This window comes from Podarcis erhardii, assembly GCF_964252035.2.
Source record: "Podarcis erhardii genome assembly, chromosome: 1".
Lineage (NCBI taxonomy): Eukaryota > Metazoa > Chordata > Lepidosauria > Squamata > Lacertidae > Podarcis > Podarcis erhardii.
Genome location: NC_138497.1, coordinates 66,560,009 through 66,586,548, shown reverse-complemented (window position 1 = coordinate 66,586,548; position 26,540 = coordinate 66,560,009). Strand labels below are relative to the sequence as shown.

The 26,540-nt window shown below is 39.5% G+C and overlaps 1 protein-coding gene across 5 annotated transcripts in view; it reads right to left on the bottom strand.

Annotated features, from left to right (window-relative positions):
• The window catches only part of HIPK3 (homeodomain interacting protein kinase 3), a 64,092-nt gene that overhangs the window by 7,894 nt on the left and 29,658 nt on the right, over positions 1-26,540 (bottom strand). For all 5 annotated transcript variants that reach the window (XM_081834038.1, XM_081834042.1, XM_081834040.1 and 2 more), the window contains exons 3-13: positions 12,340-12,463; positions 11,575-11,694; positions 10,767-10,853; positions 9,225-9,409; positions 7,771-7,930; positions 6,557-6,680; positions 4,461-4,579; positions 3,996-4,117; positions 3,739-3,900; positions 2,373-2,669; positions 1,912-2,052 (exon numbers count right to left, since the gene is read on the bottom strand). In XM_081834038.1, the coding sequence (XP_081690164.1) occupies positions 1,912-2,052; positions 2,373-2,669; positions 3,739-3,900; positions 3,996-4,117; positions 4,461-4,579; positions 6,557-6,680; positions 7,771-7,930; positions 9,225-9,409; positions 10,767-10,853; positions 11,575-11,694; positions 12,340-12,463 (1,641 nt within the window). The remainder of the gene's footprint in view (positions 1-1,911; positions 2,053-2,372; positions 2,670-3,738; positions 3,901-3,995; positions 4,118-4,460; positions 4,580-6,556; positions 6,681-7,770; positions 7,931-9,224; positions 9,410-10,766; positions 10,854-11,574; positions 11,695-12,339; positions 12,464-26,540) is intronic.

The following is a 26,540-nucleotide window of genomic DNA, read 5'->3' as shown; positions in this document are numbered from 1 at the left end:
TAAAAACAGGAAAAATTAAGTTTAAACAGGAGAGCTGAAGTTCTTGACTCTAAACTTCCAGCTTTCCAAAATCAATCCAAGTTTCATTCTATAAACAAACTACTAGGGAAAGTATGGACATCTTCAAAAAAACCAAGGAGCTTCAGATCTGTACCTAAAATGTACCTTTCCCCAATAAATCAACCAATACTTATGAATGTACTCTTATCCCAATTCACTCTCTCCAAGACCACTTTTCACTAGTCACTGGTTTTAAGCAACTTCTAAGTTTTTATGACTAAAGGGCAGACAGAATGTGTATTTAGTTTTGTTTATTGTTTTCTCTTGTTGCTGATGGTTTTGGTTATAGTTAATGTTTCTTTTGGGGGGCTGGATGTTTCATACTGCTAGATTTAGTATTGTTTGGTGTTTGGAAAGTACTGTTGATATTTTACTCCATAATTATTGAAGCCACCTTGAGAGTTTTACTCCTAAATTCAGCCTATAAATGTATTAAAATGAAATAAACTAACAGTAAAATAAATGTCAGCCCTGATCCATCAATTTGACTGCTGGTCGATTTCTGGTGGCACTCACACCAGAAAAGACTTTAATTCTGCCAGCAGACCACACCTAGGGGAAGGGAAGTAAATGCCCCCAACCAAAACACAGGTAGTGTCCATGTATACTCCACCTACTATCATTCAGACGGCAGCAACCCTGTTGCAGACCCCAATGAAGCTGCAACTTCATTGCCATTTATTATCCATTCTAGTGTCTGTAACATCACTCTAAAGCTAAATTAACTTCATTTACCCTAAGTGATGTCATGTAGTCAAATCTGAATAGCTGCATATCTTTGTTACTGCTGCTAGGTAGGAAAGGGTTATCTTTCAAATAAAAAGTGACACCAATTCTGTAGCTGATTAGGACTACAAACCAAGTTTAAAAATGTAAGCTTGGGGGGATTCTTTAATCTAACAATTGGAGGTGGTGAAGCCCCTTTTGCATGTCAAAAATATTCACTGGAGGACATCTGGCTCAGCCCTAGCAATTCCTTTCATCTTTTTAATTAGGGTTGCATAGTTGTCATGGCAATCGTTGTCAGGGCAGCAAGGTAATTTTATAGAGGATCTTTAAAATGATCACAAATCCATGATTTTCACAACTGCACAGAGCTGCTCATTTGAGTTCGCTCTGCAATACTTAATTATTTAACTCAACAATGGATTTAAATTTATATCCAAGAATTAGTGATGCAACTGAGCTATCACCATTAGATTCCGAGAAAACCACAGAACCAGTTGGGCGTACAGTAATAGAAAGGTGCTGCTGACCGTTATCTTTAAGATTCATTATTTTCTATCTTCAGAAACGATATGATTGGCACAACCAATCATTACATATCAGGAAGACTCCATCTCTATGGTTTTCCCCCCACTGCCTATGGAAGACCTTCCCTTTTAAACAAGCCTTTTAAGTGACAATCTCTGTATTGGATTTGTAATTGTTTTTACATATGGAATGGTTTTATTTTTGATTTTTTTTTTTACTGTAAAATCACTTAACAGATATTTGATGGCAAATGATTCATCCACATACTCAAATAATACATATGTCTATCCAAACAGTTATGTTAACAGAATTATCAAGACTTTACAGAAGGCTAACAGTGACGGGCAATATACAGCATACTAAGGCTTTTCCTTCAGGAAGCTTTATTACCCTCACCCTTGTTCCAAAAAATCCAGCACAGAAGCATTGTCACATATACAGAGAGAAACCTCTGTTGAGGCAGGTATGATCAAAACATTACACTATGTAAACATTACACTATGCTTAAGAATGCTTCCAGAAATAGGTTTTAGAAATGGGACGCCGAGGTATTATTGCCACACAGGGACATCAAACCCAGTTATGTACATTTCTTACCTGTTGGGTCTTTTGCAAGGGGATGGACTGGACTGTCCAGAAGAACTAGAGCTCAAAGTGCTGTCAGGACTGCTTAATGAACACACACGGTCAATATTTAATGTACTCTGGCAAGCTTCACAATCTAGGCTCCCTTTACATCTGAAATGCAAACATACATAAATAAAACATTCATCCTGCACACTTCTCGCTAAACATCGATTGTAACTTCTAGCTGCATTGATTTAGTGCCAACTGTGTGCTAAGCTATACTACCAAGACTGAAAGCTGTGAAACTCAAAGAGGTGTAACAACCTGCCGCCTAGAAGTGGCAGCCATGTTCCAAGTGATTTAAGCTGATTCAAGTGAATGTACTGGTGCTGTATATTTAGGAAGTCCCTCTTACTATCGCCAAAACACCAGCTCTCCAGCACAACCCTGAGGAAAAGGGAAGTTAAAATAAGCCCAAAGCTACTACTTACTCTGCAAATGAATGCCTTTGTGCCACATCATCTTCATCCGTGTCACTGCTGATGGTGATCACACTGACTGGTGGGCTTGGGGAATCTGCAATAATGATAGCCTGTCGCTGTTTGTTTGAAACCGATGAATCAGGGTCCTGCCTGACAGGTACTTTGCAACCGTTGCTTTCCTGACCAACCGAGTTACAATTGTCCTGTGTTTCTACACAGCTTAGCTTCTCACCAGCCTTTCCATTGCTTATCTTTGGAGACACAAATGCTGAATTTTGGATATTGGTATTTTGTAACACATTACTCCTGCGAAGAAGACATTTATTTAGACATGTCATAAAGATGTTCTTTATCAAACAAATGCAGTAACTTTACATCACCCTCCCCAAATTGACTCAAACTAGAACGTAAGACTTTGAAACAGCAATGAATATAAATCAACACATGAAACATAAAACAATGAACATACAGATAACACTGTAAATGTTGTTTTCCAGAGAAATCATGGAAAACGTTTCAGGTAACTATTGCATATCACAAGCAGGGTTGTTCAGATGCTGCAATGCAAGGTTCAAAGTTGGATTTACCAATGAAATGTAGTACAATACGCTGAAGATACCATTCTCTTAAAAAGGAAAGAAGGAATGAAGAAATGCTGGCTTGGACACCATAAACATTTTTGAATCAGATTCAAAATCCACTGAAATCATCAGGAATTGTGTTCACTGACTTCAGGGGATATGAATCAGAGGTTACTTAACATAGTTCACCAGTGTAACTGTCCTTCCCGGTCTTACGTTTCTCCATTACTGAAATGTCCCATACCTTTGTAAATAACTTCTGTAGTGATGGGGCACATTTTCTCCACAGAGCACTTAAAGTGTTTCTTGCTGCCAGCAAAAGAAAGACTATTCTTAATACTATTCTAAGTCATATTATGACTATTATACAATGTCTCTATTTTCAATAGTCCAAATTTTACAATTCCTCATGCACATGAGTCTAGGAACTGCTAACTGCGTCTACCTGCAATACTTAAATAACCAAACCAAAGTCTATTTCTGCAGATAAATATAGTCAAAGCCACTTTTGTCACAAGAAGAGAGAAGATCAAAGGGCAGCAAATGCTACTTTACATTATTTCCCATTTTGTTACCATCCCTTGGTTTTAACGGGTAGGCTTCTCATCAATTTGAACTGTAACACAGTATTTAATGTTTAAAGAAATAAATGTTCTAAACAAACTAGTTTGAGGTGTAACACCTTGGCGAGCATGCAGCATTCATAAATATACAGCCCCCTTTTAAAGGGATTTTGAAAGAATGATTATTATTTTTTACATCTAAATGATCCACAGGCACTGTATAAAACCAACCTGTTCTGGCACACTTTATTTCTCTTGGTTGGTGTGGGCTGAGGCCAGACTACATGTGCAATGCCCACACTGATTGGTTGAGGAGCAGATAAAGTTATTTGATTGGTTAACAGAGACTGTGTCATCACCGAGTTGTAATGGTTGCCATGGGGAATCATCTTCCTAGGGAGAACAGAGAAAAATACATCCATATTAAAATATAGCAGAGTTGCGTACTTTGTTTTCAAGCACAAAATCAAAATACAGTTTTGACCTACCCCCAGTCTCCAAGTCTCTGCGGGCCAGCCACAGAATCAGAAGCTAGTGTTGTCGGAGGAGCCACAGGCGTCACTTGTTGCCATGCTGGAAGCAGTATCTGCTGTGTTCTGTTAGACCACGTCTGTTGTAAACACATAAAGCGTTATGAATAACTACATCCCAATATGTTTAGCATCCTTTTTTCAAGTTAGGCCGCTGGTCCATTTAGCCCAAAGTACTGTCAGAACAGACTGGCAGCAGCTCTCAGACGATTCTGATAACAGATCTTATCAGTCCAGCTGCCCAAAGGTCCTTTTACATGGTAATGCAGGGAGTGTAACGCCGAGACAGATTACATGCAAAGCATTTGGCCTATCACTAATCTACAGTCCCTCTCAACTGATGTGATATTACTTCAAAATCTGTCAAGCTAACTAATGTTTATGACTCTGAAAATGTGAAACCTACAGCATCAAACAACATACCTGAGAAAGGACTCCTCTTATCTGGAGTGGCTGTAGGGTTGGGGCCTGTGTGACCAACGGCACTGCATTATCAACTCTTACAGAGTAACCATTGGGCTTCCCATGATTAGCATGAATTCCTAATTCACAAATATGAAAAGGGGAGTTAACATTGAATCCAAATTCATAAAAGGTTAGCATACAGAATTTCTGAGCCTGATGCAAACTTTGCTCAGGGAAATATTGCTCAGTCCAGTGATCACCCGGGGCCAAATCGCTTCTGACCTGATTCCTAAACCATAATCTAGCAATCAGAAGCATCCCCCAAAACTCCTCTCTCCTCATTTCTCCTTCTACACCACAGGTGTCAAACACAAGGCTCGCGGGCCGAATCCGGCCCACCAGACCTCATCATGTGGCCCGTGTAGCTGCCGCCGGCCGCCAGCCTTCACCTTTTATTCTCGCTTTTTTTTTGACACAAGAAAGCCGCTTCTTCAGCGCATGCGCGGCAGCCTACAAGCCAGAGACCGTCTGGCCTCTAGCGGCGCCGGCCGTTCTACACAGGAAACCTCCACTTTACATGCATTCAGGAAACCTCCACTTGTTTTTATATTGAGCACATGCCATCCTGTGATGTGACAGATCCAACGGCTGCCTGAACCCTTCTCTCCTGTACTGTAAGTACATATGATGTATGTGGGGGGGAGGGGGGGTCTGCTTATTAGTGGGGTCTGCTTATTATTCTTCTTAAAAGTCTGAGCAGTAAACTTTGGATATACTGACCACTTCCATGTCACTTTACAGTGGTATAGGGACCATAAACTACAATCTGTTTAAAAAAAAATTACTGTCTGTTACCAAAAATCATTTTTCAATAAATTGTACAATAATTGTACATTTGAATATCTACTTGCCATTATTCTGACTATGTTTCTGCTTTCAGAGCTGGTTATTACTTACATTATTACAAAAAACAGTAATAATTGAATGCAGTGACAATAATTTATGATAATAAAGAGTGGACACTTAGTCCTACAGATACAACCGGCCCTTTGAGGGTGACCAAACTGCTGCCAATGAATTTGAGTTTGACACCCCTGTTCTACACCATGGCCAAGGTGGGACTGAAGCAGACAGGCTCAAATCTGCTGCAGGCCAACCACAGAATCAGAGGATAATGTTGTAGTGTAGAGGAACACAGGGGCTACTTGCTTCCATGCTGTTTCCATCAGAGGTGGGCACCAATTAACACGAGTGCCAGCATGCCACAAATTAACCAAACCTGAAACAATTCACTTGAGACACAGTGTAGCATTCAGCACAAGAAAGGTATCCTAGCCAGAAAATTATAAAATAGTCTGTGTCGCCTATGTGAAATAAGCCCTTCAGTCATCAGATGTATCCCTTTTAGTTCTGGGATTAAGCAGAGAACATATGTTGCGAGCCTTTCACATCAATTCCTATTAAGACAGAGGAGTCATCGCGTGTACTTGGCGTTCAAAGAAATTCCACAAAGTCTGCACTGTTTTAGCCCTACATTCCTAAACGTGATTTTTAAAAATAAAGGTGCATAACATAAATTATGTCAAGGAAGTAAAAGTAAAAGTGAATCTCCAGCAACAAAGGGCAGACAGACCACAGAAGGATCCATATTAGGAAACATGACCCAGACAGCAACTGTCAAGGGCTGACAGGCTAAAAAGAGGCCCACAGTGCTTCTAGATTTTTACCAGTTAAAGTAAGATTAATGCTGAATAAGTGTAGGCTATGGATTCCAACAGGTATTCTCAAAAACGATATGACAACTCATGCATGAGGTCCATGTGATTATTTTGGTTCACTGGAAGGAATTGCAGTGGGATTTAGATACAAAAGTGAGGAAATTTGCCTCAAAATGCAATAATATGACTCCACTATCACCTTTCAATTTCATCTTCTTGAAAATACTTGTCCACTAGAGTTCTCAATGTTATCAGATCATCCAAGGAAAATGGAAAACCTGAAGTAAAATCTTGGTTAATTGTAGTAGGTTTTATCAAAAGCCTGAATTGACGATTCTTTGAACTACCAAGTGAATATCTAATTTTATATCACGTGTCATTTTAATTGCCTCATACCTTGGAGAGTAGGAGGGCATATAATCAGTGTTTGTTGAAAAGCATCATTGCAACCAAATTGAGCCGTTCCTGCCTGCAGTGGTATTCCATGGTGCATAACTGAATGGGCAGATCCTGCTAATGCCTGAAAATAATAGGTATATTATCAGTTGACAAAATGATTGCCACAATTTTCACATGCATTTAAAAAAAAAATCTCAAGTTATAATGTTGCGTGAGGATTATGATGTTCATGCTTTTGCATGCAGCAAAAGCAAATCCTAATATATGAATATCATGTTTATAGCACATGCCAGCACACTGAATATTTCACCACATGGGGGCACTGCAACAAAGGATTTCTTGAACAGAAAACCTTTGGCTTTATTTTGTGAAAATGTCTTCCAAGAGAACTACTAGAAAAGGAACGTAACTCATCTTGAAGAGCTTGTTCTCCATGGTTCTCTACCAGGCTGGCATTTAGAGCCACAACAGAAACCTCCTCTCCTGGCCCATGTGGACAAGAGAGCAAGTAAGGGGATAAGTATGATAAATGCTAAGAGTGCCATAGCAAAGTCTCAAGGCACTCCTGGATTCCCAATTATTTATACTCCCATAATACAATTCCAGACTCTGAAGAGCATCAAGCTAACAAATAGCAGCAAAAACGAGAAACACAGATGCCTCAGTTACCAACTTAGCTTCCACATCTTTGCCCATGAGGAGATTGGTATGATTCTGACATAGTTTCAACTTTTGGATCTCCCCACAGGGGAAAATGTGACTGTTCAATTTAGGTTGGTGAATATAATAATAGGAGTGATGAAGCATTTGCATTTCATCATATCCAAAGCCACTGTTTGCAAAAACAATGAAGAACTTATTGGTAATTTTTAAAACTTAACCATTTTTATTGTGCAATGAGCTTCTGTAGCTAGTCTACTGCCTAATATGCATGAAATAGACAGTGAATATATTAATTTATCTTCTGTTTAGGATACATGATTTCTACCTCACCTTTTGATTCAGATGTATGTCATGTGCAACTACATTGTCCAAACCATAAAAACCATTCCCTTAAAACCAGATGCATCTTTATTCCCCCTCTTAGAAAGGCCTGCCCCCTTCCAATGCCTTGAGACACGCCCCCCCCCCTTCATTATCTTGCATGATCTAAACCCTGGGAGGAGGGTGGAAGTGAACAGGAGACCCAAAGTGAAATCAAAGGTACTTACCTGACTTCGTACTGCACCAATCTTGGCAAAATTAGCTGAGAGATTTGGTGCATTACCTGAAGCAATTGGCCTCAGGTGCACTGTTTTATTGCGATTATTTGTATCATATGAATTGGATCGGTACTTGCAAATGTCCATGATATGAAAACAGGATTTCACTCTGATGGCGAAGAGAAGAAAGAATGAGTTGTGAGGAAAGTAAGTGACAACAACCACAAAAACCCACTATAACAATCACAGGACTGGCCCAGACTATTTCCCTTAGAGACTAAACAGGTTAAAACCTCAGTCTCAATTGGGGTTGGGGGAGGGAACCCACACAAGTATTTTACTCTCATTGGCCTGGTTATGGTTTAGCCACACTACAGCTTACCAGTACCATGCAAATGTGCTGGCTCCCAAAGAGAAGCTGATGCCCACTTTGCCCCCCCCCCCAGCCTTTTAAATCAGTGCAGTGTGGCAGCTTAGTCAAAGTTTAGCTGCCTGAATCCAGGAGCAGAGTTAAGCGATCTTCTCCCTAAACATTATCTATAGCCAAGAACAAACACTGGCTGTAGACTGTGGTTAAGAAAGAAAGCTGAAGCTTGATCCCTGGGTCAGAGGACACTCTAAGCCAGGGGGCTGCCAACCCAGTGCTTACAAAGGCATTCACTGTAGCCCCCCAGCAGGGTCTCCAGATCCTGAGCTTTCTTTCTCTTTTGTTTTAAAGTAATTCTGCAGTCCTCCTAGAAAGAATGTCATGCAGTAAAATGTGCAGGTACTCTTCTAAGCAATTTCTGTCTGGACGGTTGCTCCTGCCTGTCAAGTGTTTTAAGCCAATGGGAGAAGTGAGAGCTGTGATTGGTAAGTGAGTTGACTGTTTTCCTATCTCCATACACTTTTCCTGCTTCTCTCTTATTTTCTATTCCTCGCCATTTCCATAGGATGTCCCTCCTTTTCCCCTAGCAACTGTTATGCATCTTTCATGTGTTGGATTCATCTGAGATCAGGCAGTCACTACAGTATTATTCAACTTTCTGTGTACTTTATGTATGGTTGGTTTGGTGAATTTTCCTTTTACTATCTTTTTGGAACAGAAAAGAAAATACAAGAATAAGCATAAAATGCTTGCCAGCTAGTGTTTTGTCTTTTTATTTGTGACTATGAATGTGTGTGGCTGGCTGTGGTAATTCAAAATAATTCCTGGATTCAGTTATCCTTTATTTTCTAGTTCTAACATAAAGCAGCACACCAGCAACAGGCAACATAGCAACCGAGACTAACTAATGCTTGTGTACAGAGGAAAGTCATAGTTATTGAAACCCTGGTTCTGTTGCAATCTGCACTAACCAGGAGAATGTGGCCCAGAATCAAAAGGCACAGGAACTACAGCAAACATGGGTAAATGGGTAGCATGGAACCCTTTCAAAAAGGCTTGCCCATGATTATTTTTACAAGTGTGTTATACAACATACTGGTTGCTATGAGGAAAATCAAGGAGGTGCTTCATGGTAATAAAAGGATGGTTCAGTGTGTCAACTGGAGTGATTCTTGAGTCAGCATCTATCAACAGCATTTTCTTCAACAGGCTGACAAACTCTCTTCTGTCTGCTTTCTCTGCCAACAGGTCACTTCCTTCTAAATCCATCACCATGTTCACCTGTGTTGAACGAGTAAATGTCAGAGTGAAAACAATCTGGCATTTATCATTCATCAATAACAATATTTTCATTCAAATATTTATATCCTGCCTTTCAATATATTATTAAACTCAAGGCAGCTTCATATAAAAATATAAACGACAGCAAAATCATAATTAAATTCCACAATAAAACAAATAGCAGTAAAACAGCACTATACAAACAATTATCAGTGGCAGCATATGAAGTGTAATTTTTAATTACATTGCAAGCAAAACAACATTCTATGTCTCCTTCTACTTTGAAAAGTACTGGATGATAGAAAGAAGTGGTACAAGCTTTAGGGGAAGGAGAGATGGAAATGTCAGCAAGCCTCAAAACACGTTTATATATATATGAACATTTAAAAGGGTACTATTAAAGAAACAACCATGCTGCAGAGTACAGGCTAAATATCAACTTAACTAACTACAGTATTTGTAAAATATGGTTAGTACCTAAATGGCTGCATTCACACAAAGGGAAGAATTCAATGTAGCACAAAGGATTTTTTTCTGTCAGCACAAGCCTCTCCTCTCTTCGTCCTATGCAGTTTTCTGGGGGGTTCCCTCAATTCCCCAAGCCAATTTGGGGCACAAAGCTCTGCTGCACTGGTAGACAATATTGCACTGGCTTCCGCTAGTGGGATTCATTCATGAATTTGGCCAGGAATGCTAAGCCATGATTTAGTGCTACATGCACAAACAGAAAAGAGTCTGTGTAACGCCTCAGTCTCTCATGCTTCTCTACATTCCATGTGGCTGGGAGCAGAACTTCACCACAGTTAAATTTCATTTTCTGGTTTGTCACTACATGTAAACCTGGGATAAACTCTGGAAGTTTCAAAACAAGCCAACTTCAAACCATGGATTATGAACAGTTCATTTTTAAAAAAACCTAGTAAAATAAAGGAAGCTGCCAAATGTCAAGTGTTATTTTTAATTACCTAGCTTTACAAACCTTTGGAGGCCATGTAGTCACTAGGTTGTAACACTATTCATTGAAATTAGTAGGGGGAAAAATATTTCACATGCAGATGGGACTGGCATGCAGCAGAAAGGAGATTGGAACTTTTAAAGAGGTGATGCTTTATAAATAAACAAAAATTGTCATAATGGGAAAGCAACTCCATGTGCACTGGTGGATGAGTATGGATATAAAAACATCAGGTATTTTAAAATAATAAAAAACTCAAATTAAATTAAAGGGAAAATCTTGAAAGTAGATACAGGGGAACAATTCCTACAAGTGAAATTAGAGGTAGCTGGTCAAAAATGGTAGCTAATACGTTAAAAAACACACAAACTGTATACATTAAATGCATCTGAATGTACTCACATGCACTATTTCATCCAAACTGTTGAAAATGTACTTTCGGGCCTCTTTGGATTTCATCCCTGTCTCTCGTTCATGTTCTTCCAGTGTCTTCAGAAATTTAAGAAATGGATGGTTTAATTATTAATATACCGGAGAGGAAATCATTCTGCGGCACAAAGCAATAGTAACCTACAGCAGACACCACTGTGTTTTCTGTTTATTACTGTAAAAATATGGCCTTTTCCAAAAATGGAAATGTTCTATGTCTAAGAGAGGTGTGCAGGGCAACTCATTTTAATCTGCTATGCCATTTACCTTAGTTCCTAGAGTTGATCCAAATGTTCTCCAGTCAGTATGAAGGAAGAAGCCAAAACATTTTTCAGTCCCCCTTTCCCTTGGCAACCTTACATTTTCCTGACAATCTGCAACCCTTAATACCACTTTGTTTGCAAGATAACCCTTCTGCAGAGTAATAGTGACATGACCATACAGCCAATCAATTTTTGCTATGTGATGACATCAGAGGACAAGTGAGGGAGGCTGATGAAATAAGGGTCCTAAAGCTGCAGTTGTGAAGAGATCCAATCGAGTTCTATCTTTGCCTGAAGCACAACTGGCAGGAAGGCAGTGTGCCAACGCAGAAGGATGTGCTTCCTAGGCCCCTCCCACAAAACTGCTTCTTCCAATCAGCCACCAATACAGACCAACCATGTGTTCACAAAATATACCCCCTGTTCTGCTTCAGCTGTATTCCTCCTTGAAGGCACATGTATAGCCAAAAACATGGACGGCAGGAACTCCTGTCTGCGCTTTCAAGAATTCTTAGTACCTTTAATCTCCAACTAGAATATGGTGCATCTGTTTCTTTACAGAAAAACCGTGTGGTCTTCGTTCCAACGTTCAGCAACTGCTCTGGAGGTGAGCCTTGTGTCTGTGAAATGTAACGAATCTGAAAAGTTAAAAGAAGTGCAAGTTTTACAAACACATTGCTGTATGATTGCGTCTTGAGTGGTGGTTACTTCCAGGGATGGTGCATACATGCAAAAATGTTTATACCTGGGCTGCCCCCCTTGGGACCACCCTTACCTTCCAAGTAAGCTTTTACACTCTCTGCCTGCTTACTAGGCTCTGGGATGCTCTTGTGTAGGCTCTTGCAAGATCTCACAGGGCCATCTGAGTTCTTGTAAGAACATCCCAGAACCCAGTAAGAAATTCTGGGGAAATCGAGTGAAAAAGAAGCTTTAAAGCTTTTTGCCTTGCATGCAATTAATTTGCGGGATTTCAACCAGCCAGCTTTCAACCACACAAGGTTGAAATCGCGCACAAGGTGCAATCGTACTGTATACAGTTATTATTTTGAATGCCCGCACCAGCATTATCCTGTTTAATGCCAATTATCCAATACTGAGGTGCTTCAAGAGCTTGACTCAAAGGGAGTTATTTTAAATCATTTCCTTGGTGTTTTGAAATATTGGTGCACAATTATTTCGTATGTTCAAAGTCATAAGACAAAATCAATGAACTCTAAACCCCAACTGACTAAACTGCAGAGTTAAACCGATAAAAGTATCTCAGATCCTCAAGTTTCTACTACCTGGTCATATTCGAGGGCTCCTGGATACAGTGGCCACCCAAGGAACAGCTCAGCAATCACACAGCCCAGTGACCACATGTCTATGGCTTCACAAAACGGCAAACCCAATATGATTTCTGGCGCTCTGCAAATGAAACAGGGATGGTTAATGGACATTCTACATAAAAACAATAACCTGGATAAAAACTGGAATTTGGAAAACATTATTTAAATAATTGTAAAAGTCAAATAACTTTGTTTTTCTGTAAGGTAAACTGTTCTTATTAAATCCCCCATCTTCCCATGCAGACCATACTAGTTATGTGCCATGGAATCTACAAATTATATGTTATTCTGCTTCATCATACTTTACCAGTTGCGGCTTTCAGTGTCTAGGCTATTTTTACTGCAAACACAAAAAAGTTGACACTTATTCTGCAGTAAATTCACACAGTGCTTTATTTTTCACCTGAATGTGTGTGAGAACTTGCACTGTGCTTTACTTTGCACACAGCAGTACCTATGGAGACATGCTCTTCAAGTGTGTGCTAGCATTAAAGTTTAGTTAAAAAAATTAACTGAAAACCAAAGTAAAAGGATACTAAAGCATATTCAACAATGCATCATGGGCACAAGGTTAGGTCATAAATATTTCTTTATTGAAATTTACAGTTCACCCATTCACAACAATTACTTAATTTATTATTTATACATCAATTAAATTTATTATTTAGCCTTTGTTCCTAACATTTGCACGAATCCAGATGTTTTGTTGACTGTGAAGTGTAGCACTTTTTCATTGACTATAAAATGTGTGTGTCCCATGGTTAGGCTGATGAACTAGGACAGAAAGAAACCACACTTGCTAAATAAACCATGGCTTACATAAGAACAGCTGTGCTGGATCAGACAAAGCTCATCTAATCCAAGACAGACAACTCTTCATTTACGCATTTGGTGAGCTGGAAGGACAGTGTGGTTTGCCCAGCTGAGCTGATAAAGGTGGCTCCCCATTCTATGCTATTTCACAGGGGGGTTCCAAACGTAACCCCCACGTAAATGGGGAGTCATCTGTATTCTGGTGGGCAACAAGATGCCTATGAGAAACCTGCAAGCAGGGCCTGAGTGCTATAGCCTTCTCCATACATGGTGTGCCCAACAACTAGTATTCAGAGGTAGATCACCTCTACACAGCCATCATGGTTGGTAGCTACTGATAAGTCTGATTCGCCATGGATATGTCTAGTTCCCTTTTACATCTTGTGTTAATGAATTTCAGAGTTTAAATATGTGCTGTGTGAAGAGGCACTTGCCATTTTCTTTTCTGAATCTCCTAACAGTCATCTTCATTAAATGCCCCCAGCTTTTAGTATTATGGTAGAGACCTATCCACCTATCCAAACCTCTTGGTGAGATCCTCCAGGCTCTTCATTATTTTCACTGCCCTTTTCTGAACCTTTCTGAACTCTCTAAAAACCATCTTTGAGATGCGGCAACCAGAACCATACACAGTATTCAAGTGCAGTTCCATATCACAGTGTTATATGATGACATTATGGTATTAACAATATTATTTTCAATCCCTTTCCTAATGATTCATTGTGTGCACACCAGGTCAGTGTGTTACAGTGGAACCAATTCATTCTGAACATCCATAATGGCTACATACAAAGCCCAGAAAGACTGTGGATTTAATTTTTCCTCATATACCGTATTGGCCCGAATATAAGCCACACCTGTAAATAAGTTGCACCTTTAAAATTCAAGGGGGAAGAAGAAGAAAAGACAATACCCAAATATAAGTCGCTCCTTTAAAATTCCGCAGGCACTCACACCCGTTCCGTTTTACGTATGTCTGTTTCAGCAGCGATATTGTAAAAGCCAAGTTTTGTAAGGTTGTGAATTTAAGCTGCACTTTAACTTTTCACAGTCGGAATTTGGGGGAAAAAAGTGTGGCTTATCTGCAGGCCAATATGGTAATAATGGTTGAGCCCAGGGAATTTCCTCCCTAATAACTGACTCCATAACACCCACATGGGTTGGTGCAGGGAAGATTCAACATGTGCCATGAAATATTTGGATCCAAACATGTGCATATTTTGTAACACAGAATATTCATCCATTGCCCATCTGATTGTATTTTTTGGTAAATCAATTCAAGACTTTAAAATTGCAGAATATAAATCCAACTGAAAAATTAGTATAGGAAGGAAAACTGCCTGGTGTGATCAGAAAAGTGAAATTAATGAAAGCTATAAAAAGTGCAGCATTGTTTCCATGAATCTACAAATTTTGAATGTCAACCCTTTGTTGGATAATACAAACAGAAAGAAACAAGTTCAAAGAAACAAGTGAATTCTCATTAATATGTAGCCAAGAACTTATTGCTAATAATGGAATAAGTAAAAACTGCATTTTCAATGTGGTCTGGCTGACATTTCAGTTGGGTGCCATAAAAATAAATATGATCCTTCAAGCAGCTTAAAGTCAGGAAGACTACCAAAGACAGCTGTTAATTCAGAGAACTTCAAAGTCACATGTTTTCCAGAAAAGTATAATGCACTACAGTCTCTATATATTTTAAACCTGGTTCATTTCCTAAAATGGCATGACAATCATGCTGAAGAAGATTCCCATCAAAAGCCAAAAATGGTAGCAGCAAAATCTCTTTATTGTGGTATTTTTACATGTTGAATTTAAATAGCTCAAATATTTCTGAAGTGATGGAATGACTATTTTTAGCAGACACTTCAGCAAGGCACTACTTTAGAAAGGGGGTGTTTTAGTTCTGAGGACCACATTAGTAGTATCTCATGTCATGATTGCAGAAGCTGTTACAGGTTTTTATACTCAGTAACTCAGGAGAAACTTAAAAGTCTGACCAACCAGACAGTAAATCAGATTTAAAATTAATAACAAATTCTGGGCAGATCCTTTCCAACATTTTGCTTTTAGTAAATCAAGAAAGCAGAACACTATGCCTAGCTGCAACTGAGATACTAATATTTGTAAGACAACTATGCCACATTACAGAGCTAATACAACAATTTGCTTTGGAATATACATAACATGATTTATAAATGTTTGACACTCAAAATACTGTTACAATAATTTGGCCCTGAATGTTCACAACGCATGATGGCTTAATCTACTCATCAGATCTATATTAAGGTATAAATATCTATTGTACCTCTTATGTACAATATTTTAATTGTACCAATTACATGATATTTTAATTGTGTACACTGTACGTCTCTTAAGAGACAACTGGTGAAACAAAGTTTAGTCGTTATGACTGAACAAAACTAAGCCTAAAAACTGAATTATGCTAGGTGGAGCCTAAACAAACCTTTGGCACAAGTTTAATTAGAGGTTTTGTTTTTTTTCATATGCAGAACCAAACAAAAGTTAAAACATGCTCATTGAGAGCACTATTTTTATTTTTTTCAAAAAGGGGATAAATGAAACAGCAGTGTGCATTCCCATCCATCCCCCCAAATACTGGTTTGTTTTTTTGTTTGGGGTGCAAGAAGTATACTCAGGATAGGTAAATCGCTATTCTATTTTTGATCAGAGAGATACTCAAAGAGCTTTTGAAGCACAACACAATGGAATGGTGATCTTCCCTCCTCCTCCTCCCTTGCCACAAGCTCAACAGGAGGGCTGAAACTTGTCCTCTGAATGCTGCCCTGCATGGCACTTGGAACCTCTCAATACAACCATGGGGATGATACCCTGTTCCTTTCCCAGCTCTGTGCTTCTGAGGCAAAACCAACATGCACTGCAAGTGCAGAAATCATTCCAACATCACCTACTCAATAAGGAGGAGAGCTGGATCTTAGGTTTGGCACACTGTGTTGCTGAAGCTCTTACAGCAGTTTAAAATATACAGCACAACTGGAGGAATGATCACTCACCACCAGCTCCAGCTCTCTTGTTTGGGAGGCGGTTTGTGGCCCTTCTGTGTTTCACGGTACCTTTGCGGTACGGTTAGTGCCTCAGATAAGCCATCTAAAAGCAGGTGAGCTTGGAGAAAAGAGAGGTGCAGCACAAGCTCAGGGACACAACCCTGCCCTTTACAGTGGGTTCTGGCAACACAAACTGTTGGTTGGCTATTAAGGTAAGCCAGTGTCTGTGGGTCCATGTTTGCTTCTACCGCCAGTGAGTAAGTAACGTTAAGGCATCCTCCAACAAGCTGATAATTCATTTTCACAGCAGATTTAATGCAGAATGCAAACGTCCACTAGTATGTACTAGAATATACAGTGGTACCTCGGGTTATGTTACCTTTGGGTAACGTAACTTTGGGTTGCGAATGTGGCAAACCCAGAAGTGTATACTTCCGGGTTTCGCCGTGCACACATGCTCAGAAGCGCTCTATCGCGCAGTGCGCGTGCAGAAAAGCGGGGCCTCTGGATACGGACTTTTCGGGGTAAGTACGGACCCCCAGGATGAATTAAGTTTGTATCTGGAGGGTCCACTGTACTCTGCTCCCATCCATTTAACACAATGAAATGCTATCATTAAAGGAATCTATGCCATAAAAACATGATAATTTGCTAATCATAATGTAAATCAAAACACATCTCTCGTTTCAGTCATTTGTTTTGCTCACAGGTGTCACAAATTAACAGCTACATTGAATGGTATATATTTAAAGGGCAGAACCACAGGTGGATGGGCAAATTAGCTGTAGGGCCCTTCCCCAGGACTGCAGCTGCTACTTACATAAACATATCCCATTTCCATAGACAAATGAGACTCTTCGGTCAATCACCGCTGATATATTAACCACTATGGAAGAATCTAACTAAATGCAGAGACTGCTCAGAAGCAGAAACTGCTCTGAATGAGCTAACATTCACACCTGTCATCCTACCAACTTTCGTGTGGATGCCTAAGTCCTGGTAGCTCACAGCACCGTCCTTTATATGCTATGCAGTAGCAGTTAAAGAAGTCCAAAACACTGGAATTAAGGACCCAGGTTTTCCAGAATAAAGCACATCAAATTTATGTGAGGTGATTAAAAAATAATGCAAAAAAAAAAAAAACCTCAGAAAAAGTACAAATAAAAGAATACTGTTAGAAAATAGGAAGGGGGTGACTGCAAGTTAGAATGAAAAATAAATCTAGCTATCCTAGTCTAGTGGCAAGGCAATGACACCATACCACAGGAATAAAACAGCACAGACATGTGCTCAAGCAAGAAAAAAATGGTGGCCAAGTTAGCCAATCAGATACTGGGCTGTCAGTAAATTTCCAGAACTGAGAGAGAAATGTGCTCTCTCACCACGAAGGCATTACCTGGGCTGCCATAGTGGCTTTGGAGCCCAGTTCATACCAGATAACACAGGTGCACTCAATCCGTGATCTCACCACACAGTAACATCTTGGATTACCCAGAGGCCTGCAGGAACCAAACTTTTGTTAAAGGATTAATACATGTGTGCAGAATGTCACTGTCTTCTCAGTAAATAAACAAAAAGCTTTTCTCTGCACATCTATAGAGTGGGGAAGACCTTACACTGGAAACGATGCCTTATGAGGAACGGCTAAGCGAGCTGGGCATGTTTAGCCTGGAGAAGAGGAGGTTAAGGGGTGATATGATAGCCATGTTCAAATATATAAAAGGATGTCACAGAGAGGAGGGAGAAAGGTTGTTTTCTGCTGCTCCAGAGAAGCGGACACGGAGCAATGGTTCCAAACTACAAGAAAGAAGATTCCACCTAAACATTAGGAAGAACTTCCTGACAGTAAGAGCTGTTCGACAGTGGAATTTGCTGCCAAGGAGTGTGGTGGAGTCTCCTTCTTTGGAGGTCTTTAAGCAGAGGCTTGACAACCATATGTCAAGAGTGCTCTGATGGTGTTTCCTGCTTGGCAGGGGGTTGGACTCGATGGCCCTTGTGGTCTCTTCCAACTCTATGATTCTATGATTCTAAGATTGATTCCATGTCTCTTATTTAGCAAGTAAGCATACCACATGACATGTTGTTCAATTCCTGTACTGATTACACCTACACATCCACTGCCAAAAAACTAATCAAACAGAAAAACATTTCAAGTGTAAGGAGCATGCAGTTTTCCTCCCCACAAAAATCATTTTTACTTTTATTATCCAAAACACTAAGTTAGAAGAACAAAGTTTTCCAACCAATAGACAAAAAATGATTGTTTCATTTGAGCTGGAGCACATCAGAACCTATTTGCAATGTATGGCTTAGTCCTGAAAATGTGAAGTAATCATCTCTGCTCATGTGCAGAGCTTACACTAGACTACTCACAATCAGCCTCTTATGTCTGAGATTAAGGACAGCATCTTCCAGTGAAAAAGGAGGTAGAAAAGAATAAGAATTACAGCCATAGTTCCTCACTTGAAACTTTATAAATTACCTATTATACCAACACGAATTGAAATCACAATTGTAGATGTTATATAAGGGATTATATCTGAATGGAATGTAATGGAAATTATTAAAATTTTTGAATGCAGAAGAAATGTGGAAGAATGAACTCATCAACATGTGAGGGGTCCAGTTTAGTTAAATTGTATAATTTGACATTTGAATAATTGGCATTGATAATGGTATTAACTGGATAAAATTGGTATTGTTATAATGAAGCTATTACTGGAATGATATTGGAAAAGCAATAAAAATATATATTTAAAAGAAAGAAAGGAAAAGGATTTGGAGTCAGTGTGATACTGAGACAGGCATACAGCTCATATTTTTCATTTCAAATATTCACTGACACTCCCCCCCCCAAAAAAAAGGTAGCAAGAAATACTAGCAACAGCGTTGTTCCTCCCAATCCAATTCAAAAAATTATATGCAGCATGATTAAGCAAACATATATTAATTATAGAAAGAAACTCACACTGTGTCAACTGTAAATTGCTTACCTGCTCGCTCTCTCTCTATAGCAAAGTCACAAAACAAATACTAAACGAAACAAAAGCGAAGTAAGTAACGCTCCCTGTTGCTTCTCTAGTTACCAGAACAGGCTAAAAGCTATGAAATATGCCCTTCATGGAAACAGCTCTGAGCATGCTCAGAACAGATGTATGATTCTAATAGGCTACCATATGGTACAGGACCGTTCTTAAGGGGTTTCAAGCAGTCCACCCTAACCTGATATGAGTGTCTGCTGGATAGCCCTGGTAACAACAGAAGGTGCCTGACCAGCAGAATCTGAAAAGACAGCAGTTCTCCTAATGTTCAAATGTCTGTTACATGTTTTTTCTCTGCCTAATGACAGTATTGCCACAGCTATACTTTGGGGTTAAGATTCAGTGAGTGGTGCAGAAAACTGAATGACCTGAAAACAGGACATTGACAGAAATACTTCCACAAGCCTCTATAAGTTCATAGAAGTATAAAATGTGTGTGAGACAGGACAGAGTGTGTGGCTTTGAGATTTGGGGAAGAGGAGGATTTTAAAAATTGTTTCACACCTTCAACTGTGGGCCAGGAGTCCTAGCGGAAGATCCCCCACTGGTTACAATATCTGACCCATTGTTTTATGAAGACAAATTAGTTCAATTTATTGGAAGCTCCAATAAGCATCCCATTTTTTACAAAATCATACTAATGCAATTTATTAATCAATGGTCAATTTGATCTATAAAAGAATAACTGAATACATTTAAAGATGATTTTCATAATTTTAATGTTTTATATTTTTGTAAACTTGGGGGGGCAGTTGTTTGTTTGTTTGTTTGTTTGTTTACAATCAATAAGTGTATAAATTTTGGTAAATAAATAAACCAATCCAGAAATACGGTTTTTTCATTACCCAAAAATGCATATAATATTTGCATATAGATACATTAAAATGATGTTTGCATTTCTGGTAGCAATTTTTAGAAACCAATGATTTTGCTCACATGACTACTGTATTTTCCTAGGAAAGGCTCTCCACTTAGCTGGATTAGCACACAATTGATAGCTGGATTCCACTGCTATGAGATACTGTCAAGTCATCATTTCGAGAACAACCCTATCAAGCTGTTTTCGCTATTCAGTATGCATGACTATCATGAAATTGCTCTGCAAATGCAGTTTAAAACCTGGTGCAACGAATATTCAAGAGACACATGACTGTCTGGCTAATTAAATGAAATCCAACTGTTCATCAACAGTTTTAAAAGGCATAATACAGAGCAACAGGGTTCAAAGGCACAAACCAGCAAACATTAAGCATGCTTGAGCCTCAACAAAATCAATGGCACTTTACATCCCACTGGTTTAATGTAAAGAGGAGTGCTGTGAAATCAGCCCATCTCAATTTGAAATGAGCTGTGCTGCATTTGAGAAAACCGAACACTTCTTTTGAGAGCTTGAAAGAACATCCAGCCACGGGTAGTTTCCCCACCGTCATCCATCATCTTGTCTGCTAATGGTGTAGTGCATGGGTAGGCAAACTAAGGCCCGGGGGCCGGATCCGGCCCAATCGCTTCTAAATCCGGCCCGCGGACAGTCCAGGAATCAGCATGTTTTTACATGAGTAGAATGTGTCCTTTTATCTAAAATGCATCTCTGGGTTATTTGTGGGGCATAGGAATTCGTTCATTTCCCCCCTGAAAATATAGTCCGGCCCCCACAAAGTCTGAGGGACAGACTGCTGAAAAAGTTTGCTGACCCCTGGTGTAGTGGTTAAGAGTGCTAGACTGTGACCTGCCAGGCCAGGATTAAAAACTTCACAAAGCCATAAAGGTCACTTGGTGATCTTTGGCCAATCACTGTCTCTCAGTGTAGCCTACCTTGCAGGGCTGTTGTGAAGACAAAATGGGTAAGAGAACAGTGTATGCCACCTTGAGCTCCTTGGAGGGAAGTTGAGCTATAGAGGCAATAAACAGATAATAAAATAAAACATATCTCAGTTCCCACACTAACCAAGCTGGGCAGGAAGAGAACACAAGCACTGGCTAAAGTTGAACACTCTTCCTAAGTTCCCAATGCTCTGTATGCTTCTGAGCATACCTGGAATGTCTAATGTTGATGCAAACAACAATATTCAAATAAAGTCAGCCTTACATCTTGAAAGCTGACAGTTGTAAAGTGGTTTACAGTCTCAGAACAGGAAGGCTTCCACATGTACATCTTCCACTCTCATCCCATGTGTGAAGCCTGCTCATGTCCTGGCAATTTTGGCAGGGACGAAAGAGCAAACCCACCCCACCTTGCACCAAATATGACAGCAAAACAGAAATTTCTGGGGCAGGTTCTTCTGCCACACAGGTCTTCCCACAGACATCTGGCTTCATTACTTGGCCAGCAGCCACTTTTGCCTGCTAAATAAGAGCTTTTGTTCCCAAACAAGCACAAGACAACACCCCGCTTCTGATACAAATGTGTATTCCTTAGACTGTCAAGCAGTCACTGAAGACATAAAGCTGAAATATACAAGCTATTTACTGTGAAGCAGTCCCCTATGCTCAAATGAAAAGCTCTAAATTAAGTGGATTATGTACTACATGCCAAGCTCCTAACTCTCATGGCTGCCGTGTTGGATGTTGACATATAGTGTCTGCAAAGCCAAAGCAACAAATAAATAAATCTCCAGAGTTCTCTAAAGACAGGGATTCTTTGTCCTTTCTAGCTATTCTGTTTCTTCCACGTATCCTCTTCCCATACTCTGCATTGACGCATATTTCTCACCCCTACAGTGAAGCTACGCTTTCTCCCAAACCCTCAAATTCTGCAAGTATTCTGCAAGCTACAAAATTGTAATTAATTTACATAAGTAATGTAAGGCTATAAATACAAAGTACCTGGCAACACATTGTTTCAAATTTAGCACAAAAAAAAATGAGAATAAAAGCATGAATTTGGCCATGTGATTTGAACTTTCTTTACTACCTGTTTCAGCTTCCCCATGCTTCAGCTGCCAATGCTTACCCTTCACCTATAATGGAATTACAATAGCAATTCTGTGTCTAAAATGCATTTGAGAGTCTTAATTGTTGCCAGCTAGTCTCCGTTTAATTCTCTAAATTGATTTTCTCTAGCTGTGTAGCATTCCTAAAAAGATCCGAATACATCATTTGTCTTTTCAGTACAGCACATTAGCTCCCAATTACAACTGTTAGTTATGAATGTGTCTAATTATTTTCTCTTTGAGGATATCATTAAACTCACTAACAAAAGAACCAAACTGAATCCTATCCTATCCCCTACCCATCAAACACATACAGACACACAATGGAAAGCTTATGGACCTATGACATCACCTTAGAATGTCTTCTTGTGACAGTCAAGCATACGAAAATCAAACAACTGGCCTGTTCCCTCACCTGCCACAACGCCATCTGCCATGTGGGAAGGATTCCAGGAGGAAGAGGGGGAGGCAAGCAGACAGACAGAAAAAACGTCAGGAGCTTGCTCCTTCTCCAGTTGAGCTGCCTAAATTTTGTTACAAAACTTTTGGCATCCTTCATTGAATTTTTATAATATTGTGAGCTGCTTTGAAAACTTCAGTCAAAAATACAAGCCTACTAAAACAAATAATTATTCACCTGCCTGCCATGATGTTACCTATAGAAGGAAACATCATAATATTACTACAGCAGTGGCAGACTCAGTACAGTGGTACCTCGGGTTAAGTACTTAATTCGTTCCGGAGATCGGTTCTTAACCTGAAACTGTACTTAACCTGAAACACCACTTTAGCTAATGGGGCCTCCTGCTGCCGCCCTGCCGCTGGAGCCCGATTTCTGTTCTCATCCTGAAGCAATGTTCTTAATGCGAGGTACTATTTCTGGGTTAGCGGAGTCTGTAACCTGAAGCGTATGTAACCTGAAGCGTATATAACCCGAGGTACCACTGTACTGAACAAGATAAAGGCATGCAACATGTGAAAATGTATGTCCAGATAGATTTATTAAAAATCTACACCTTTCTTTCTTTCTTTCTTTCTTTCTTTCTTTCTTTCTTTCTTTCTTTCTACTTCTAAAAGAGATCACACTGCCTGGCCAAATACTGGTTGGCTGTTAATAGAATTACAACACAAACAACAAATCTGAGATAAGAGAGTGATGCAAGCAAATTATTTTACTCTGTTACTGTCTTTTCCCAAAAGTTGGAAGCCTTTCAGCCATAAATTTCATAGAGGCCAGCCCTGGGCACATTGTACAATGTCATGGCCGCTGTGTTTCTGGCCTCCTGGACCAACCTATTCAGTAATTTAAAAACCAAATGTAGGCAAATTGGTGCTTGCAATCTTACATCAGAACAAATTAGTTCCTGCAATCCAACATGGTCATCCAACATGGCAGGAGGTCCCTACAGACTACATGTCCCTGAATGTAGGAAAGTTGCATTAGGGCCAGATGTAATCAACCCAATACACCAGGGACCCTGGTAAGAGTGTACCAACAGAGTGGGCTGTACGCATGCCGCAGTGTCAATATCAAAACCATGGTAAGGCAAACAATCTTCTCTTTGCCAACAAACATTTTTGACAGACAGATTTTGACCCAAAAAACTTACACACATATAATTTGACTTGCTGAAACACATGACAGTATGCAATCATACTTAAATACTACTGCCTTCCTAAGCATGTTATTCTCTCAAAGTGAAGGTTTGCCACCCAAAAATGAGCATTAAAACGGAACTTTTAAAAGTAGCTCCTCCCACCAAGGCTCTTGTAAATTAGCAATTCCTAACTTGTATTGTTGGCCATTAAAAACAGCCTTGATGAACCAGCCCACCTATCCAGTGTCCCATTTCCAACATGGACCAAGAAGACATGGGAATAATGGAATTTGCCTTATGCAGATCATTGGTCCATTTGGCTCAGAACTGTCAACGCAGACTGGTAGCAACTCTCCAGAATTCCAGATTGGGTACATTCCCAGCCCTACCTGGAGATGCTAGGGATTGAACCTTGGATTTCTGCATGCAACATGGATGCTCTACTATGAGCTCCCAAAACAAAAGTGGCACAAAAACCAGTCAGTGGAAATCTCCAGACAACTAAATTAAAAACCCAAACCCAACATGTTTCAAGCTACACACAGGCCCTCCTTCACGGGAACATGTATATCTGCAAGGTATACTGGGCTCTACACTGAAATAGTTTATGACAGTCTTTGCTGAGCTATCATGGAGGTCTATCCTCCACCAAAATCTACCTAATACTCTTTTAAAGCCAAATAAAGTGGTGGCCATCATACCTTGCAGCAGTGAATTGTGTCTTAACACTAATTAAGGTCGGTATTAAGTGAGGTTCCTAATCCATGGTTTAGAGTTGGTTTGTTCATTCACAATTTTGGGTTTGGACAACATGGGAAGTAATGGCCAGCTAAAAGCAAAGGTTTCTAAACTCCTCCTCTGTGTCATGCTGGAGGAAGAGGTGGAAAAAAAGGGAGTACAAGTACAGGTGGGAGGCTAGGCTCATTTTTGTGACACTACACCAGGGTTTAAGTCCATATCGCCTTCAAATGCATTCAGTGATTAGTTTTAACATTAATACACATCATTTTAAAAAAAATTGAAATGACTGAATTTCACATCCACATTCAAAACTGCTAATGCTGGTTTGCTAAATATTATCTTACTAAGGCTACAATACTATACAAACTTATCTGAGTTTAAGTCCTATTGACCACTGAGGGGCTTAATTCTGAAGAAACAGTTTAAGACTGCACCATCAAAGTTTAAGTAGCATCTACAGTATATGGTATTTATTTTAGTAATAAGAAAGTGATGATGAGTTCCCAACACGTGACAGAACCCACATCCTTACTCCAGGCTTAATTTTACTCAAGAGCCTTTTGTTTTTTGAAAGATTTACAATCTACCAGACCATTCTTGCCTAGTGTCTCTGTGTTTATTGACATTAAAATATATGTTGGCTGGCAGGTCTAAGTTTTTGGATCATGCAAAATCTTGTTTTTCAAGCAGGAACAGTTATCATCAAACTGTCAAAAGAGGAGACTGGTTTTAGAAATGTTACACGTTTCAGTCTTAAAATTCAAAATTTTTACATTTCAGTCCTTTCAATTCAGCTCCAGTGATGCATTACCGTACATTTTGACTTGTCAATAAAATGACAAATGGATAGCCAATGGACTAGTAATCAGTTTTAGTAATAAGTAAATAAAAGTCACCATAATTGGGGTAGTGGTTGGTTGAAAGGGCAGGGCAGCCTACGATGGGCCAGAGGGAAGGGAAAAAATGACTTCTCCTTATCCACACAAATTTCTAGACGTTGAGATATCTTCTTGAGTTCCCAGTTACTCGTGACTAAGGAGAGGGTAAATCCCTGAATATTCACTACTGAATCATTATGGAACAGATTACTCTTGTCAAGCACAGTATTAGACTCAAGAAGAGAAACGACTTGAGGAAACCAAGACAACATGCCTCACTTGCTAATCATACAAGCAGCTGAAATGAACAGTATTTGAAGTACATAGGGTTTGGCTTATGCATAGCAAGATTACTCAAGAGAAAATATTGTCCTTATGCTAAGAAACCAGCGTCAAGTCTTATTGGCTGTTCTTTTCCAGGGAATGCCTTACTAACACACCCACACACCCCACACACATATATCACACACAATCTAGTCAGCTTGTGGCACTGTAGAACCCAACAGCCTCCCTAGAACAGATTTTGTTTTTTGCATAACCAACAAGAAATAGTTGAGCTCTCCAGTGAAGTAAAGTTAACAGCTACACAGAGAGAGAAAAGAATACCAGATGCTAATGCTGCTTGATGTAACCATATCTGAATTCCACTTGAAAGATTGCTTGGGTCAGCAGGAGATAACTCCAGACAGAGTGACTCAATGCAGAAAAAGGACATGAATGTATCAGCAAATCAACTTTTAAAAAGCATGTAATATTTGGTAGATACCCACCTGAGTGCTCTGAAAGGATCAAAACCTACTCTAACATGAGGCAGGACAAACATACAAGAACACAATATACTACAAGTGAAAAAGTATGGGGACGCCCTAGGAGGTTTATAGTTCTAAAGTGGAAAATTAAAAAGGTGTCAGCTCAAATTGTCTGCTTGAGAAAGCACAAATGCTAAACAGTAAAGTAACTGCCAAGCAGCAGCATGCTTGGTAATTACAATTCACAGTTTGTTTACATCGACACCAGCCAGCTGAACAGTAGAACCAATCCACATAATTTGGGCTTCAACTAAAAAAGAAAAAAACAAACCAACCACACACAAATGCCACCCCAAAATTTCCTGTATGCTGAATCT